Source organism: Neoarius graeffei, chromosome 11 (assembly GCF_027579695.1).
Source record: "Neoarius graeffei isolate fNeoGra1 chromosome 11, fNeoGra1.pri, whole genome shotgun sequence".
Lineage (NCBI taxonomy): Eukaryota > Metazoa > Chordata > Actinopteri > Siluriformes > Ariidae > Neoarius > Neoarius graeffei.
This window is the reverse complement of record NC_083579.1, coordinates 59,434,711-59,453,415: the sequence shown is the minus strand read 5'-3', so window position 1 is coordinate 59,453,415 and position 18,705 is coordinate 59,434,711. Positions and strand designations below refer to the sequence as shown.

Sequence of the window (18,705 nt, the reverse complement as noted above, 5' to 3'; positions counted from 1 at the left end):
TTCCTCAGATTTCTAAAGTGTACTCTCACCAGTTACAATAAATCTGATACAAGAATGTAACTTGCTATGCATGATGCTGTTCATTTTTATCCCCACTGGCCAAAAGGCCCGAAGGGGGATTGTTATGGCGACGCCCATCTGTCCTGGGAAGGGTGCTCACCTTCTGAAATCAACTTCTCTCTCAATTTGTGGAGGAATTTCACGAAACTTGAGGCATTATCGGTAGTACGCATATTGTAATTTTGTTAAATTGGGTCACATTTTACCAGAGTTACAGCCCTTGATTAACAAAATTATACTTTTGACAATTTCATGAGTGTTTTACTTCTGAAATCAACTCCTCTCACAATTTTGTGGAGGAATTTCATGAAACTTGACAGGATTCATTATACAGCGGGGAGATGTGTATATAATCTATTTTGTTCAATTCGGTTGCATTTTACCAGAGTTGTGGCCCTTGATTAACAACCTTGTACTTTCACAATTTCATGAAGGTGTGCTTACCTTCTGACATCAACTCTCACAATTTTTGGATGAATTTCTCAAAGCTTGGCAAAAGGCCTTGTTATATGACAGTAATACATATATTTCAATTTAATTTCATTTGTGAAAATTTTACCAGAGTTTTGACTCTTGATTAAATAATTGACAATTTCATGAGGGTGTACATTCTTCTGAAATCAACTCCTCTCACAATTTGTGGAGGAATTTTTCACCAAACTTGGCAAAAGGCTTTGTTCTAGGACAGTTATATGCATATTGAAATTTTGTTTAATTTGGGTAAATTTTACCAGTTATGCCCTTGATTATTAACAAACTTTGGCAATTTCATCAAGGTGTGCTTGCTTTCTGAAATCAACTTCCTTCACAATTTTATCCCCCACTGGCTGAAAGTCCAGAAGGGGGATTATGTCGTGACAATATCTGTCTGTTCGTCCCAGGAAGGGTACTCACTTTCTGAAATTAACTCCTCTCACAATTTGTGGAGGAATTTCACGCAACTTGACAGGATTCTTTGTGTCGATAATGTGCATATTGCAATTTTGTTCAATTCAGTCGTATTTTACCAGAGTTATGGCATAGTTGCCAGTGTGGATATTGTGCTCTCAGAGCACTCTTGTTATCATGGGTACTAGAAGTGTGTAACAAAACTGGGACCCCATGGGGCAGCAGTAGGCAGTGCTCTGACCTACACAGTGCTACACATTTAGTGTTCATTTATTGATCTGTGGGAAATCCTTTATCCTGGTCAGTGTTTGCAGTAGCTTACAGTACTAATTTGTATTATTATTACTAGAACCAACTAGGCTTGATAGAAAAAAAACTGCTTGATCAAAGCTTCTGCAAGAGTAGGTAGAAGAAGAAACCTTTATTTGTCACATGCACACTTCAAGCACAGTGAAATTCATCATCTGCATTTAACCCATCTGAAGCAGTGAACACACGCGCGTGCACCCAGAGCAGTGGGCAGCCACACTAAAGTGCCCGGGGAGCAGTCAGGGGTTAGGTACCTTGCTCAAGGGCACTTCAGCCCAAGGCCACCCCACGTTAACCTAACCGCATGTCTTTGGACTGTGGGGGAAACCCATGCAGACACGGGGAGAACATGCAAACTCCACACAGAAAGGTCCCTGACAGCCGCTGGATTCAAACCCAGAACCTTCTTGCTGTGAGGCGACAGTGCTAACCACTACACCACTGTGCAGTATTCAGTAGGGAATGGAGGAATTAGTCAGAATTCCTTTCAGGAATGAGGGTGGATTCTGAATGTTAGGAGTGAGTGGGATTCTTCAGTATTAATTAGGGAATAGGGTATTGATCAGAATTTTGAGACCAGCAGGGATTGGTCAGAATAATTTTGGGGTGGGTAGCACTGGTTTAAAAAAAGATTATTTGGGAGCAGGTGGGATTGACAAGAATTCCTTCGAATTCTGTACAGCTGTAATAGGGGCTATCTATGCAAAGGGATCCTGGTGATCTTCCAGAGTACACAGTTGGATAATTTCCCTGCTGATAATTCATTATGGGTGGCACGGTGGTGTAGTGGTTAGCACTGTCGCCTCACAGCAAGAAGGTCCGGGTTCGAGCCCCGTGGCCGGCGAGGGCCTTTCTGTGCAGAAGTTGCATGTTCTCCCCGTGTCCGCGTGGGTTTCCTCTGGGTGCTCCGGTTTCCCCCACAGTCCAAAGACATGCAGGTTAGGTTAACTGGTGACTCTAAATTGACCGTAGGTGTGAATGTGAGTGTGAATGGTTGTCTGTGTCTATGTGTCAGCCCTGTGATGACCTGGCGACTTGTCCAGGGTGTACCCCGCCTTTCGCCCGTAGTCAGCTGGGATAGGCTCCAGCTTGCCTGCGACCCTGTAGAACAGGATAAAGCGGCTACAGATAATGAGATGAGAATGGATGAGATGAGATAATTCATTATCCCACCATCCCTGAGTTGCAGCAGAGGTGTTAGTGTTTTTTTTTGTGTGTGTGTGTGGGGGGGGGGGATTGTATAGGTCAGTGAGCCATCATCAGCAGGTGTTTTGTTCTATACAAAATCGAGATGCAAATATTCACACGCGAGTTTTCGAGTAAATCAGTTTATCTTCTGCTGAATCATTGATCGACTTTTATTTTGAAACATCACGTGCAAGAGGAGGAGGAGGGACTTGACCCGGAAACACTTAGCGGTCTGGTCACGACATCCTGCGTACTTCCGTGGTGTAGAGTACAGCAACGTTTGTAATATTTCTGTATTTTTCTCTGGATTAAAGCAAGTAATGAACCGAAGAGAAGAGTATGATTCTTATGAGATTGAGGAACCAAGTGATGAAGACAGAGCATGTAGCAGGTAACTGCATTTGGGGAAAAAATGTGGGAGGTTTAATGCAATTATCAACCGAGCTGAATGTGTGAACAGACAGTAAACCGTATTGTATTCTAACTAAATAATTTGTTTAAAAGTGGAGATGGCGAATCTCATCTCTACCTTTCGAGTTCATCACTGCAGCTTTGCTACAGTTAAGTGTAATACATTTAAAAATAGATAAAACATTTTCATACCGTGATAATTAACATTTTATCGCGGTTTACGATTAGGAAAAAAAAGTCTGCTTATCCCAGTCCTATAATAATGAAAATCCTGGCTATAAGCTGGACAGCTAACTCACATTTGTAAATGTTACTCCCAGTTCATGGTCATGATTTTGTCTGAAATAATAGACCTGTTCATCTCTGCCTGAAATGTTGCCTCTTGAAGAACCCTGTGTCCAGAATCTTTTTTTTTTAACATTTTTTTATTATTATTATATAAATCCTTTCATTTACAATATACAGTACATCAGACAATATTATCAAACATATGAACAGAACAAACAAACATGAAATGCGGATATACAGCGCCAGGGGTTACTGTAAACAAAACACAAACTATAAATGGTGCAAACGTGTAAAAAAAAAATAAATAAATAAAAAAAATATATATATATATATATATATATGTATACACACATGTATAAATTACAAAAATACATGAAATTTGGAGCACATACTTAATGTTTTAATGGCTTTCTTATTGGGAGAGGTTGATATTGTTTTTATGTAGAATTCAATTTCTTTTTGAATGTACAAAAAGAGGGTCTGATTTTCAACACCTTACATTTATGGATATAAAATTTGGCCAGCAATATAATGAGATTAGCAAGAAAAAATTCACTGTCCAATTCTCTCTGATAATCTATAAATCCAAACAATACATTGTGCAAACATAGTACAAAGGTCTCATGAATATGGTCCAAAATAAAACGACAAATGCCTTGCCATAGATTCCGAGTGTGTTCACAAGTCCAGAATAAGTGGAAGACAGTCTCTGGGTGCACGTTACAGAAAGTACAGGATACATCAATGTCTTTAATGAACCTCACTAAGAATGTTTTGACAGGATAGCAACGATGAATGATTTTAAAAGAAATTTCTTTAACTTTTGCCGCTTTTCCACTACAAACGCGGCTGAGTCGGGCTGAGCCGTGCCGTGCTGAGTCGAGCTGAGCAGGACTGTTGGAGTTGCATTTCGACTACAACCGCGCTGAACCGTGCTGGCTGGAAGTGGGTGGACACATTGGGTGGAGTTAGTGAAAGTGGGTGGACGTTGCGTGATGTCGTTAAGCAGCGCAAACAGTGACATCAGTGAGCTTTTAAGCGGTAGTCTCACGACCCGGATAGTAAACAATAAACATGGAGGACATGAAGTCGTTAGTGTTGCTGGTCTTGGTGCTGTGGCTTGTTGTCACCGACAACGCCAACAGATACTGGCAAGAGCGTATAGATGAGGCGAGGCGCATAAGGCTTCAGAAATTCTCGTAATTATTCTCCTTCCGGGTTTACGGTGTTTACAGATCCCAGCGCGCTCGCGGGGCGTGTGTGGGCATGTGAGGACACGCCTCCTCACCAATCAGTGCACAGGGGAGTGTCTGCTCACGCCCCCAACCTCACTCGGCACGGCTTGGCTCGCTTCAGCCCCACTCCAAAACGGTGCGAGTTTTAGGGGCTAAGCAGGGCTGAAGCGAGCTGAGTCGTGCTGGTTTTTGGTAGTCGAAACGCGAGCCGTGTCGGGCTGAAGCGAGCTGAAGTGAGCTGAAAAAGGCTAGTGGAAAAGGGCCATTTGTTAACCAGTAGGTGTCTATTAGGAAGGGTCCATATTTTTCCCGTGTCCAGAATCACTCACTATAGAGGGCTACCGCGTGACGTCACCGTACCGTGAGATTTTGTTTGGGCGCCATATTGGAAGACCAAGTACGTACATGCATGCCTACTCACAATATAAAACAAACTACGAGCGAGAGTGAAGTGACACGATGGATGATAATTCTGGTTATGTGAGTACATTACCAGCTGCAGAAAGGGCACGGTATGTGGAGAAACTGGCTGTGATTGATGGGTTTGACCCATATGTTAAGACTCGGGGCAAGGGAGAATGAGGACCTGACACCAATTCTGCCATCTGTTTGCTACCCAGACATTGTAAACATTCATATAATAATCAGTGCAGATTAAATGAAATTCTCCACTATCATGTTAAAAAAATTATAGCACTTGACCACTATTGCAATCTGTATTCATGCTGTTATGGATTTTTTTTAATTTCATAATTTATTTTTAATTTACTACTTATCTGTTTTTATTTATATATCTTTGAATTATTTGGACATGGGGGGGAAAAACTATATTTAAAATCCAAAGAGGGATGGAGGGAGGAAAATTAAAACAAAAGAAAGAAATGAAATATATAACATAAATGTGATTAAATTAAGGATGTTTTTATTCAGTAAACATTTAAAAAAGTGTTCTACAACACTCTAGCCTAGTGACTTACCAGTAACAAAATGGTCTGAACATATTCTGTACTGTTGTAGACTTTGAAGTATTCAGATCCGCTCTGCATAAAGCAGCTAAATACTCTCTCTGTCTCCTGGCAGAAAGCTCCTTGGTTTGCTCCCCTTGTGTCTCAATCACAGCTGGTATTCTGTAGAAAGACTTCTTTTCACCTTTCCCATCAGCTTTGTTAGAACACCCTAACACAGCACAAAAGTTTACCATTGTAGATTTTTGATGAACTAAGTGCCTTGTCGGTTCACATACCGCGCGCTGCCATTATTTCCCCCTAATCACGAGTTTGTTGGTCTTCCAATATGGCGCAGGGTTTGTTTACTTCCGGTTTTGGGTGACGTCAGTGCAAGGGGTCTATAGGAATGGAGTCTGTCCTTCCATCCGTCTGTCCATTTCAATAGCACGGTCACCTCACAGCAAGAAGGTTCTGGGTTCGAACCCAGCGGCCGGCGAGGGCCTTTCTGTGTGGAGTTTGCATGTTCTCCTCGTGTCTGCGTGGGTTTCCTCCGGGTGCTCCGGTTTCCCTCACAGTCCAAAGACATGCAGTTAGGTTAATATGGGACAGCCTTGGGCTGAGGTGCCCTTGAGCGAGGCACCTAACTCCCAACTGCTCCCTGGGCGCTGTTAGCATGGCTGCCCACTGCTGTGGTTATGTGTGTGTGCTCATTGCTTGCGTGCGTGTTCACTGCTTCAGATGGGTTAAATGCAGAGAGGGAATTTCACAAGTGTGTGATGAATAAAGTTGTGCTTTCTTCTTTAATCTGGACAAGTTTTCTCTGAAACTACATAAGCTACATCACTGAAACTCTGCGTGCTCATATTACTATTCATGATCTAAGTTGAGTTCGAAAATCTTTTACGATTAATTGTTATTTTCAGAGTTACGGCCCTTGATTTATGTTATTGGACTTTGTACAAGTGGATTCAATCTGGACAAGTTTTCTCAGAAACTACATCAGTGAAACTTTGCATGCCCATACTACTGAAAAAAGCTGGGTAGCGTTTTGTGAAGGTGTCATAGCACTTACAATATCATAAGTCAATATTAAAGGGGAACTGAAGTCACAGCAAGGCTCAACAGTGACTGTACTTTCTGAGGAGGCTGAGGAAGTTTGGTATGTCGGCCAAGATCCTCAGCAACTTCTACAGCTGTGTGATTGAGAGCATCCTGACCACCTGCATCACTGTGTGGTACGGCAGCGCTACAGCTATGGACCGCAAACGCCTGCAGAGAGTGGTGAAGACTGCTGAGAGCATCACCAAAACTCCAGTGCCCTCTCTGCAGAGCATCTACCACCGCAGAGTCCACAGGAGAGCTGCCTCCATCCTCAAAGACCCCACCCACCCCCAGCACGGACTGTTCACACTTCTACCCTCAGGCCGGAGGTACAGAAGTGTGAAATGTAAGACTGTCAGACTAAAGAACTCTTTTTCTTTCCCACCGCCATCAGACTCCTGAACAGCTGACAGGAGTCTATAACCATGGACTACCTCCCTGTAAACTGTCCTTGACTGTTTGCATTTGTTTGCACATTACTGCCCTTTTTGCTGCTGTTTCCTTGACTGTTTACATCTGGTTACATTGTTTGCACATATTTGCACATTACTGCCCTTTTTGCTGCTACGTCCGATCATTGCCTTATTTTTGTATTACACTACCTATTTTGCACTATGTTTACCTTTATTTTGTGCTATACTGGGTGGTTTTTTTTTTTTTTGCTTTTATTTTGTATTATATTGCCTTTACTTTTTATTTCTTCCACCTATTTATTTATTTGCAATTGGTAGTCATGGTGTACAGCAAGCTAAACATGTAATTGTGCAAGAGGACATGGCCTTACTGTGCATATGACAAACACTTTGAATTTGAACTTTGAACTTGATTTTTAAACTTGCTTTATTTCTTAATTAATGTGTTATTCAATTACGTTTTCGGTTTTATTAACCTTATATCGTGACTCGTATTGGCATATTATATTACACTTATCGGCCTTTTCGGTTTTTAGCCATGTCGAATGTAGTTCGTTTGGTCCATGGCAGGCGTCGCTAATCCGTGTGATCTTCACGAGACTTGTGCGAGACTTCAAACGTGAAGTGTCAGCGCTGCCATTTTGAAAACTGTTTACACAGCGGCCAGATCGCCATATGGGCAATTCCATGTAAATGTCAACCTCACCATGCAAAATTAAAGCAACATGTAATACATCAAAACCACTCCCAGAGATATCACCTAGGCCTGTATTTTACAGATGTGAATAAGTTGAACCAATTTGTAACCAACCTAATATGTCACTGTCAGTCTTTCTTTCTTATAATGTAAAACCCAAGCTAAAATCAACTTTGATCATGTACAATTCTATATTATTGCCACAAGCCACAGAAATGTATGCTAAAATCCACAAAACAGCAAAACAATAGCCATCCTAAATATTATTTAAGAACTTTGATAGTTTTAGCTGATATTTAGAGAGTTTTTCAAAGGGTTATGGTGGTTAAATTGCTGATTTTCTAAACATATGCCATGTCTATTTCAGACGCGTCACATCCATAACGGAATTTCGTCACATCCATAACGCTGACTTTTCCTTCCGAAACTCTGCATGAAATACAAAATATTTTAAACAAAGATTTTTTAATATTCACCTTGGACCCCTTTATCAAATGGATATCTCCATTTCGACATTAGGTTTACAATTTCACAGAGTTTGATAAAAATGTACAGTCACCCAAGAAAAGTGATACTTTTTCTGTCACATCCATAACGCATCTTTTATTGGCACTTTCTGGCATGCCCTAGATGTACTATGGGAATTGTTCTTGTTCTATCACTTCTCCAGTATGGTACAGCCTTAAAATATGCAACACCTGTTTAAATACTGGGAGACAGTAAAACATGCACTGGGTCATTTGTTGCCATTTTGAGTTCAAGTGTCACGTCCATAACGCTGGAATTGCTGATATCATTCCAATTTAGATTCATTTCAAGATTTGCCAGCTTCATCAGTGATTAGAGTGTCAGTCCTGCATGCACCTGAAGGCATGCCTCAGGCTGCGTGCCCACCGAGTGGACTCCAGCATGCGCGCCGTGAACAAGGCACACCTGAGCTCAATTAAGGAACTATGTGTTTGCCTATTTAAAGACTGTGCTGATGCATTTGCATCGCGAAGTATTACGATACGCATGTACGCATTACTGAACCTTTCTACCCGTTGTCTTGATTTCCTGTTTCATGATCCTTGTGCCTGTTTCTTGTTCTTGTCCTCGCTTAGCCTTTGATGTCCTTTTTGCGCCTCGACCGACCCTTTTGCCTGTATTCTCGTTTTTGATCTCGCCTGCCGTTTTGGATTGTTTGCCTGTGTATATATTGTCTCACTGTATACATATTGTGCACTTTATTAAACTGTATACTTCTGCACATACATCCGCCTCCCTCGCATACGTGACATGGAGGTTATTCCATACGACTTCGAACCAACGTGGAGTAGAGAAGAGTTGGAAAGACGACAGGGTAAGGATTAGTCCGTTGCGCTGGTATTTACGTCATTACTGTCGCACAATTAAAACTTGCCAGATCAGGCGGCTGGTGGGTTTTTAAAATAATAAATACATGCATGTATTTTTGTGATAAATACATATTATACTGGGCGCATTTCCCACATAATCCTCACTAAGCTTTCGGACAGCACTACAAAATGTTGTCCCCACTATAATAGTGCCCTATATGGTGAGTAGGGAGCGATTTCGGATACAGGGAAAACTTCCGGCTTGATTACGTCAGCATTCAAAGGAGGGCGCGCGCATCTTTTGACAACGTTGGCAGATGTTGGTCACTTTGATTTCCGCTGTATGTTTTACTTCCGTCCTACGATGTCTCGCACAGGTCTCAGTGAATCTCGTTTACGACCATTGCTTTGACATATGGACTGATATATTACATGGCATATTTCAAACACTCATAACTTGCTATAGCAGTGACAAAATAGCTATCAGAAATGTGTTCCTATATTTAATAAAATGAGACAAATAGAATTTTGATGATTAAAAAATTTGCCTTCAGGGGGCGTCGTGGCTCAGGTGGATAAGGTGCCATACCATACTGTAAATCCGGGGACCCGGGTTCGATTCCGGCCCGAGGTCATTTCCCGATCCCTCCCCGTCTCTCTCTCCCGCTCATTTCCTGTCTCTACACTGTCCTGTCCAATAAAGGTGCAAAAAGCCCCAAAAAAAATCTTTAAAAAAATTTGCCTTCAGTTCCCCTTTAAAGCAATGGGCTTATAAGGGCATAAGTGTTAAGAAGTCTTCATAAGATGCTTGTGGCAGGGGATAGTGATGACCCTGTCTTCTTGTTTGAAGAGCATTGTCCTTTCTCCAAATGAACACATTGTGCTGGCCTGTTTTGCCTCCATAGTTCTGAGGATGAGCTCGATATTCTTCTTAATGGAACCCCAGATCAGAAGAAGAAGCTCATCCGAGAGTACCTGACAGGCGAAAGTGAGTCATCCAGTGGGGATGAGTTTGAGAAAGAGATGGAGGCAGAACTAAGCAGCACCATTAAATCTATGGAGTGCAACTGGACAAATCCGTCCCCTCAAGGTTAGTGCTACAGCAAGTGTCAGGTGTTTGCAGTGTTGATCTTGGTGTATTTGCATCACTGTGTTATTTTTAAGGTGAGACATCTCAGGTTGGCGGCAATACACAAAGCACAGGCAGGATGCAGCAATCTCAGCAATATGACAGCATATACTTTGACTCCGATTCTGATGAAGAAAGCCAAGCTGGTAAGATGGCCATGAAGGGACTGCAGCAATGTTATATGTTGCTGATTATATACGTGCATCAGTATTAATATTTGGTTTGTGTTGATTCTGTTCTTGTTCAGGTGTCTCCCAGATCCAGCGAAGAAAGCAGCGCAATGTACTTACAAATGACGAGTTATTATATGACCCAGATGAAGATGATCGGGATCAGGCATGGGTAGACGCCAAGAGAAGAGAGTGAGTACTGAAGAGCAGCTAGAGCACTGACCTAATCAAATAAGAAGTTTAAAAAGTGCAACAGTTGTTTCATGGTGTGTGTGTGTGTGATTTTTATATGAAGTTATCAACTGTTCACTGAAAACTTAGTGGAAGACTGTTTGTGTCAGTTTCAGTCCTAAAGTTATCATGGCAATTGTAGTCCTAAGCCATTGTGGGAAAACTGTATTTCAAAGCCGCTGTTTTTTTTTGTTTTTTTTTTAGATTTTTTGGGGGGGCTTTTTCCACCTTTATTGGATAGGACAGTGTAGAGACAGGAAATGAGTGAGAGAAAGATGGGGAGGGATCGGGAAATGACCTCGGGTCGGAATTGAACCCAGGTCCCCGGATTTATGGTATGGCGCCTTATCCACCTGAGCCACGACGCCGCCGTTTCTAAGTGCATCTTTAGGCTGTCCATATGCGGCCATCCTCAGCCATCCAACCTGAATTCTGCCAGATGTTTGTTGATGGCTACATTTAACCAAGTATTAGGTGTGCTGATTGTATAATTTTGACCCTGTGTTGATTTCAGAAAACCCAAAATAAATTAAAACATGCACCAAATTCTTTTTTTTTTTCTATTAGAGATGTACAATTATTCTGCCACAGAAAAAGAACAGTTCAAAGAAATCATTGAGAGCCTAATATTGCCATGACATTCATGTCCGGGTTTCTTATCGCATCATTGTTTAATTGTTTAGCCTCATTGCTAGCCCTAACTTTCACCCATTCCAACTTTTTTTTTTTAATCTTTTTTATTTATTTATTTATTTTTTTTATGGACATGTTAGAGGCCTGAAATGCAGGAATGGATGTATATTAACAAATGAAAAGAAGTTGACCAGACAAAACATGATCTATCTTGGGTTCATACTTCATCTCATCTCATTATCTCTAGCGGCTTTATCCTGTTCTACAGGGTCGCAGGCAAGCTGGAGCCTATCCCAGCTGACTACGGGCGAAAGGCGGGGTACACCCTGGACAAGTCGCCAGGTCATCACAGGGCTGACACATAGACACAGACAACCATTCACACTCACATTCACACCTACGGTCAATTTAGAGTCACCAGTTAACCTAACCTGCATGTGTTTGGACTGTGGGGGAAACCGGAGCACCAGGAGGAAACCCACGCGGACACGGGGAGAACATGCAAACTCCACACAGAAAGGCCCTCGCCGGCCCCGGGGCTCGAACCCGGACCTTCTTGCTGTGAGGCGACAGCGCTAACCACTACACCACCATGCCGCCCACAATGAAATACAAGTCAAAATAAATTTAGAAATCACTGCTTTCTTTTTTTAATTTGCATTTTTATTATTGGCCCAACTGTTTCTGATTTGGGTTTATAGTAATGATTGTTTCAGTGAGTCTTTCTGTCAGGAGATATTTATTTAACATTTCTGAAAGCAGTCGCAAGCGTCAGTGTTTTATAACAGTAAGTTTTCCTGTACAGGAAAATCCTAAGGATAGAGGACTTTGTGTTTTCAGGTTTCTTTGTAACAACATAAGCTTGAGAGAGGAAAAATGAGTCTGGTGAGGGAATGACTGTTTCTAACTGTTACGCTAGACTTGTCTTGTGGATATTTCAGAACAGTAAATTACTGATGAGTCTATAAATGATTAAAAAGCGCAAAATGTGCCTTCGTTAATAAAGTAAAAATGTATATAATTGGCAAATCGCTGTGGTATAAGAGTAACAAAACACTTTGGGATTTAGTGTTCTACACATCATTAACTTCAGGGCATCACTCAATAAAAGATCGGATACAGGTCACATATGGGTGAAAAAATCGGATTTGAGTCACTTCAGCCTGCAGTGTGAACATAGTGTAAATGGCTTGCCATTATCGCCCATTTCATTTAGCCAAGCCCATCTCCACTTATTCTTTACCGTTTTGTCGATGTCTGACACGTGTGCCTTCATTTAAAAGAAGCGCGTCCATGCTGGCAAAACCAAAAGTAATTTGACGCGCTCTAGTGATGGAAATCGAAGGGCCTATGTCAGGTGAAATATGGCCTTATACGCAGTACTCGAGTTGAGGGGGGGGATGTGAGGGGAGGCATCCCCCTTCTGAAATAAAAATCTCAAATCATCCCCCTTATAAAACGGCCATCCCCCCATCACATCCCTTGTGCCATTTTACCAATTAATGTGGAAATTAGCCTACTATTATTTTAACAAATATTACTACCATTTCAACATTAGAGACTTTGCGCAGTGATGGCCTACATGTAGCCAGATTAAAAAAAGATGCATATTTATTTATTCGGTTGCACCTCTCATTCATACCTATACGGAGGTTTCAGTCACTGAAAACAGCTACTTTTGCAAACTCTGGGCAGAGTGGAGATTTCTGAAAACTCCATCTTCAGACACGCGTGTAAATCGGGAAAACGAAGCAACAGTGGGCGAGAGGGCGCGCGCGAATATAATGAGTCATGGGTGTGAATCTTTCACCGAATGCCAATTGTCCCGGTTCTTCATGAAATCGCACGCACAAATTCATTAGGTTAACTTTCAAATAACTGTTCTTGTGCACTTGCGACACCGGAGTCACTTTCCTGAATTTTGAGCTTCAGAGTATTGGCTTCCATTGTTTTCTGACCTTTTGTGCTTAGTGAATGAGACACTTCATTACACTCCACTGACCGACTTCCAATTCCGGACTTTTTTGAAAATGTAAAACATAGGCCTACGAGATTTTTTTTTTTTGGGGACTTAATTCGCGTTGGTCCTTCACTATTAATTTTTGAGACTGACGAGGCACTAAATACTGTGGAATTATTTTCTCCTTACTATGAAGTTTGGCATCTTAAACAAGTGTCGGGAAATCTTGCAGCCTCCAATGTTTAAGCGAACTGCTGAAACCATAATGTTTAAAGATTAAATCGTAGGCTAATCAAACCAAAGAAAAACACAGCCTTTCCAGGACGTTGTCTGCCGAAGCCTACAAAAGGCTTAATAGCAAAGGTCTTGCTGCGGCTTCAACTTTTTCACCTGATCACCTTTCAGTAGGCAAATATCATTATTACTACTACTACAAAAGGCCTAGTATTAGTAGTAGACAAGTAACCTAGTTGCCTAGTAGTAGGATAGCCAAATAGTTTCATCAGTGGCCTACGCCGAGCCTCCCCGGGACTAGACAGTAGCGTAGGCTGTATTTATTTATTTATGCCTATCTAGCGCAACAACTTGTTTCTTTACATATACTCAAACATAGCACAAGAAAGGGTTCAACAACAGGCAATCACAGCAGCTTGGTGACGTTCTAAATCACATCGGTGTCAGACCTATGGGCCTCCTCCTCCCCCCCCCCCCCCCCCCCCCCCCCCTTTTTTCTTCCTCGGATCTGCATCAATCTCATTATTGACCTTTAGCGCTCCCAGTTGACGGAAATCCGTCGTAGCGACGGAAAACTTTAATCCATGCATGTATATTTGGATAGGTACAGGAGCCGGAGACGACCAGCGTCATCTGCACAGAGAAGAAACCAGTCTCTGCCTCTTCCAAGCAGTGATGCCATCCTCAATTGTCCTGCGTGTATGACCACACTATGTCTGGACTGTCAGAGGTGAGGTCACAATCACTCTCACTGTGGTTTGTCACAGCCTCTATCATACTGCATTTCTATAATATAGCCATTTGTAAATTTGTCTTAATTATAAAGATCTTCTTTTCGTACACAGACATGAGAAATACAGGACGCAGTACAGAGCCATGTTTGTGATGAACTGTACAGTGAATAAGGATGAAGTTCTGAGGTATAAAGCAGCAAAACAGAAGAAGCAGCGCAGGAAGAAGAGTCATCAGCACCACACGGCCACATCAGCAGGAGCAAAGCCCGAGGCAGGAGCAAAGCCCGAGGCAGGAGCAAAGCCCGAGGCAGGAGCAGGTCTGACCGACTCCAGATTGGGTGGGATGGATGAGGAAGATGTCTATCACCCAGTCAAGTGTACAGAGTGTTCGACTGAAGTGGCTGTATATGATAAGGATGAAGTCTATCACTTCTTCAACATTCTTGCAAGCCATTGCTGACCAGATACAAAGGACTTCAACACTGAGCGAAGAATTCAAGCAGCTCTCGCTTGTTAATGAAACACGGTTAAGAATAAGGATGTTCTGAAAAAGGACTTAATGTCTTTATGTTCATGCACAGTGATGTAAAATATCTGTAAAAATTCTCATTTTGTTACCCATGTTTTAAAAATGTGTCTGTGTGTGTTTAACTGGCCTGATGCAGGACTAACATTTGCTCTTTCCTAAACCTAATTGTAAAGTGTTATTACTAGCTCACAGATGGTTCAAGCATGTTTATTCTTGCATTATTTGAATAAATCTTTTTTGAGTCTGTTGTTTTATATGCTCTGTTCTGCAGTAGTATAATGATAATAGAATTAATATGTTCTGGAAACAAATTTCTGGAGTAGCAACTTGATTTCTGGCTCAGTTTAGGACACCTTTGATTTAAATGTGTGAAGCTATTTCTGTTATGGGTTGTTTTACAATCAGGGTACAAAGTTTGTGTCACAGGGGTCCAAAATTCAGATTGATTCAAATTGGTTCTTGTACCAGTTTTTAAGTGAAGGACAAGTTAAAGAACAGATAGGCATGTGTAATAGTTTGTATTATAACAAGATTAAGTGTAGCTTTAAGCAGGGCTGGGAGAAACAAATGAAGTGATTCTTGGAGAGGACAATTTTTTGACAATTCAGAATCCACATAGTGCTTTTAAATATAAGGCTGTAAGCTTTGTGTTAGTTGTCTCTAATCTTTATGTCCCAATACCTTGACCACATTTTAGGATGAAAATAATCATTTTAGATATGTTAGTTCATATTGAAAAATTAGCTGTCTCGGAGAGGACATTTTTTTGACACAATTACATACTAATTTGATCAAAATAGTCTGAAAACTTGCTGGCATTCAACATTAAAACTTAACTATGTTTCCAATGATATGGAACCAAATATTTGTTTTATGGTATAAAGAATGATGTAAGTGCATCCCTTTTGGAGCTACCTGTGGTCAAAAAAGCACTTTTTCTAAATGACACGAGTAATTTTGCTAAATATGACATATATTGCCATACATTCACCAAAAAAAATGTTATCACCAAAATTTTTGTTTTTGTATGGTAAATAGAGCTATCACAGGGCTACAATAAACAACCAAGTTTATTTAGTCAAGCCTTTTGATATTGAAGATAAGTGTTAAATGTGATTTTTAGCTTGCGTACCCTGATTGTAAAACAACCCTTATATCTGTTGACCAATTGTTATTGATTTAACAGGGATTGTAAATCGCATATCTCCTAATATGTATTTCGTAAGGACATTTTAATCTGTGACTTGAGTATGACGACGTGTCCTACTCCAGCTCTTACTCCATAGCACTATCAGTAGATGTGCTATGGATTAGTATTGTGAATATTCATTAATAGTAATGCCTAATTCTTATGTATTAATTACTGTCGTCATATTGTGCCCATATAGAAAACAGAATACCCAATATAGAATATTTACCTGTAGCCGGTGATGCTTACTGTCCCCATTGACTGAAATTGTTTGCTCTCAAAACAGCCTCAGGTCTTTGTGGCAAAGGTATACACTTGTTTGTAATACCTGGTGAGAATATGTTCACCCCTTCTCCTTTAAAAGTCTTTTTGTTGTGTGGTCTTTTGTAATCAACAACAACAAAAAAAATCTTGCAAAAAATAATTATTCTCAATTCTTAGTTTTGCAGGTTAATTTTACATAGAAAAGGAATCATGTCTGTCAAAACGTGTATTTTATTAGGCAGATACATTTTTGCACATTTCTTGTTTACACAATGATTTGAAAAACTTACAATATAAGGTATTTTGTATAAGTCTAAGCGATTTGGTCTTTTAGTGTTTTTTTTTTAATTTTGATTTTTATATACAAATTCACCAGATATACTTCCCCATACCTATGATCAGACACCAGCCCCCCCCCCCCCCCCTTTTTTTACTGATCATACAAAAACATGAGTTATACAATCAGAAACAGGAAAAAAAATTATATATATATATATATATATATATATATATATATATATATGGGCGGCACGGTCGCCTCACAGCAAGAAGGTTCTGGGTTCGAGCCCAGCGGCCGGCAGGGGCCTTTCTGTGCGGAGTTTGCATGTTCTCCCCGTGTCTGTGTGGGTTTCCTCCGGGTGCTCCGGTTTCCCCCACAGTCCAAAGACATGCAGGTTAGGTTAGGTTAATATGGGACGGCTTTGAACGAGGCACCTAACTCCCAACTGCTCCTCAGGTGCTGTTAGTATGGCTGCCCACTGCTCTGGGTATGTGTGTGTGCTCATTGCTCACGTGTGTGTGCATGTGTTCACTGCTTCAGATGGGTTAAATGCAGAGAGGAATTTCACAAGTGTGTGATGAGTAAAGTTGTGCTTTAAATATATATATACAGGTCCGTCTCAGAAACTGGTCTCTCATTTGGGACATTATGGTCAAAAAATAAATTTTCTAATTTGACTATTTTTTTTGCATTTACCTAACACTCAATGTTTCTTTTGTCATGTTTAATAAGAATAAAGATAGTATCTTGCTTCATCTGGCCTCCACTGTGGAATTTTTTTTTTTGCTTACAATTCAAATGCTTTTGTAAAATTGATTTCCATATAAAATAACTCCGGGCGGCACGGTGGTGTAGTGGTTAGCGCTGTCGCCTCACAGCAAGAAGGTCCGGGTTCGAGCCCCGTGGCCGGCGAGGGCCTTTCTGTGTGGAGTTTGCATGTTCTCCCCGTGTCCGCGTGGGTTTCCTCTGGGTGCTCCGGTTTCCCCCACAGTCCAAAGACATGCAGGTTAGGTTAACTGGTGACTCTAAATTGACCGTAGGTGTGAATGTGAGTGTGAATGGTTGTCTGTGTCTATGTGTCAGCCCTGTGATGACCTGGCGACTTGTCCAGGGTGTACCCCGCCTTTCGCCCGTAGTCAGCTGGGATAGGCTCCAGCTTGCCTGCGACCCTGTAGAAGGATAAAGCGGCTAGAGATAATGCGATGTGATGTGTGATGTAAAATGCTTTTGTAAAATTGATTTCCATATAAAATAACTCCGGGCGGCATGGTGGTGTAGTGGTTAGTGCTGTCGCCTCACAGCAAGAAGGTCCGGGTTCGAGCCCCGTGGCCGGCGAGGGCCTTTCTGTGTGGAGTTTGCATGTTCTCCCCGTGTCCGCGTGGGTTTCCTCTGGGTGCTCCGGTTTCCCCCACAGTCCAAAGACATGCAGGTTAGGTTAACTGGTGACTCTAAATTGACCGTAGGTGTGAATGTGAGTGTGAATGGTTGTCTGTGTCTATGTGTCAGCCCTGTGATGACCTGGCGACTTGTCCAGGGTGTACCCCGCCTTTCGCCCGTAGTCAGCTGGGATAGGCTCCAGCTTGCCTGCGACCCTGTAGAACAGGATAAAGCGGCTAGAGATAATGAGATAAAATAACTCCATCATGAAGAATTAAAGCCCCTCCTTCACAGAGGAGTGAAAATATTGAATAAATTTCCTCTTTTTAATTGCTTGGGTTAAAAATGCCAAGTTATGATGACTGAATTGATTATTCACTTAAATATGAATAATATGATACATTTTGGGTATTTGATATGGCGAAATAGGACACGATGGAAAAATCAAGAACACACCGGAAAGATGAGAATAACGGCGGTGGTAAAAGAACAGCGACTGTACCGGCTGAAGGTCGCGCGGGTCTCTGCTGCAGCGCGCGAGCAACGGGACATCACTACCGCACCGGACGGAGCGCGAGGCGGGGGCGGGGCAAAATGACTGGCCGTAGATTCTATCAAAAGTTCGATCTAAATTGACCGTGGTTGCAAAATATTGGCCAAAAATACGCAAACACTATGAAATATGAAAGTAAGATGAAAAAGAAACATTCTATTGCCTTATACTGCAAAACTAAAACAAAATAAAACTGTCAAAACTCACCTTTTCAGTGATAACGTCCGAACAGATCACCCGCGTAACAGAGAGACCGCAAATGGAAGCACGATCAACTTCTAACTGTTGGAGTGGAAAATTCCATTCTACACATGCAAATTGTTAATGTGTGTCCTTCCCCGCACACAAATAACACGCTACGGTAAAAAATAGACCACAACTCATTTTATAGCTCAGAAATTCATACAAGACCAGCTACCATCGTAACATATTCTGTAAGAAACATATTCTATACCTAACTTTCAGCTTTCGTTTTAAAAAACAAAATCGCAGATTTATAACTAAATGTTTATATGGCGTAGTGATTTTAAGTTACTACTTTTGGTGAG

At 41.4% G+C, this 18,705-nt stretch overlaps 1 protein-coding gene across 1 annotated transcript; it reads left to right on the top strand.

Moving 5' to 3' along the window:
• The first annotated feature begins 2,680 nt into the window (after positions 1-2,680).
• eapp (e2f-associated phosphoprotein) lies at positions 2,681-16,982 on the top strand. Its single transcript, XM_060934366.1, has 6 exons — positions 2,681-2,836; positions 9,780-9,964; positions 10,039-10,149; positions 10,251-10,365; positions 13,836-13,961; positions 14,077-16,982. The coding sequence occupies exons 1-6, from the start codon at positions 2,766-2,768 to the stop codon at positions 14,423-14,425; spliced, it is 957 nt and encodes a 318-aa protein (XP_060790349.1). The 5' UTR covers positions 2,681-2,765; the 3' UTR covers positions 14,426-16,982.
• The last annotated feature ends 1,723 nt before the right edge of the window (positions 16,983-18,705 follow it).

Coding starts and splice junctions, on each gene's coding strand:
- eapp (XM_060934366.1), top strand. CDS start 2,766: ATGAACCGAAGAGAAGAGTATGATTCTTATGAGATTGAGGAACCAAGT. Junction 2,837..9,779: donor GAAGACAGAGCATGTAGCAG/GTAACTGCATTT, acceptor TTGCCTCCATAG/TTCTGAGGATGAGCTCGATA. Junction 10,150..10,250: donor TGATGAAGAAAGCCAAGCTG/GTAAGATGGCCA, acceptor GTTCTTGTTCAG/GTGTCTCCCAGATCCAGCGA.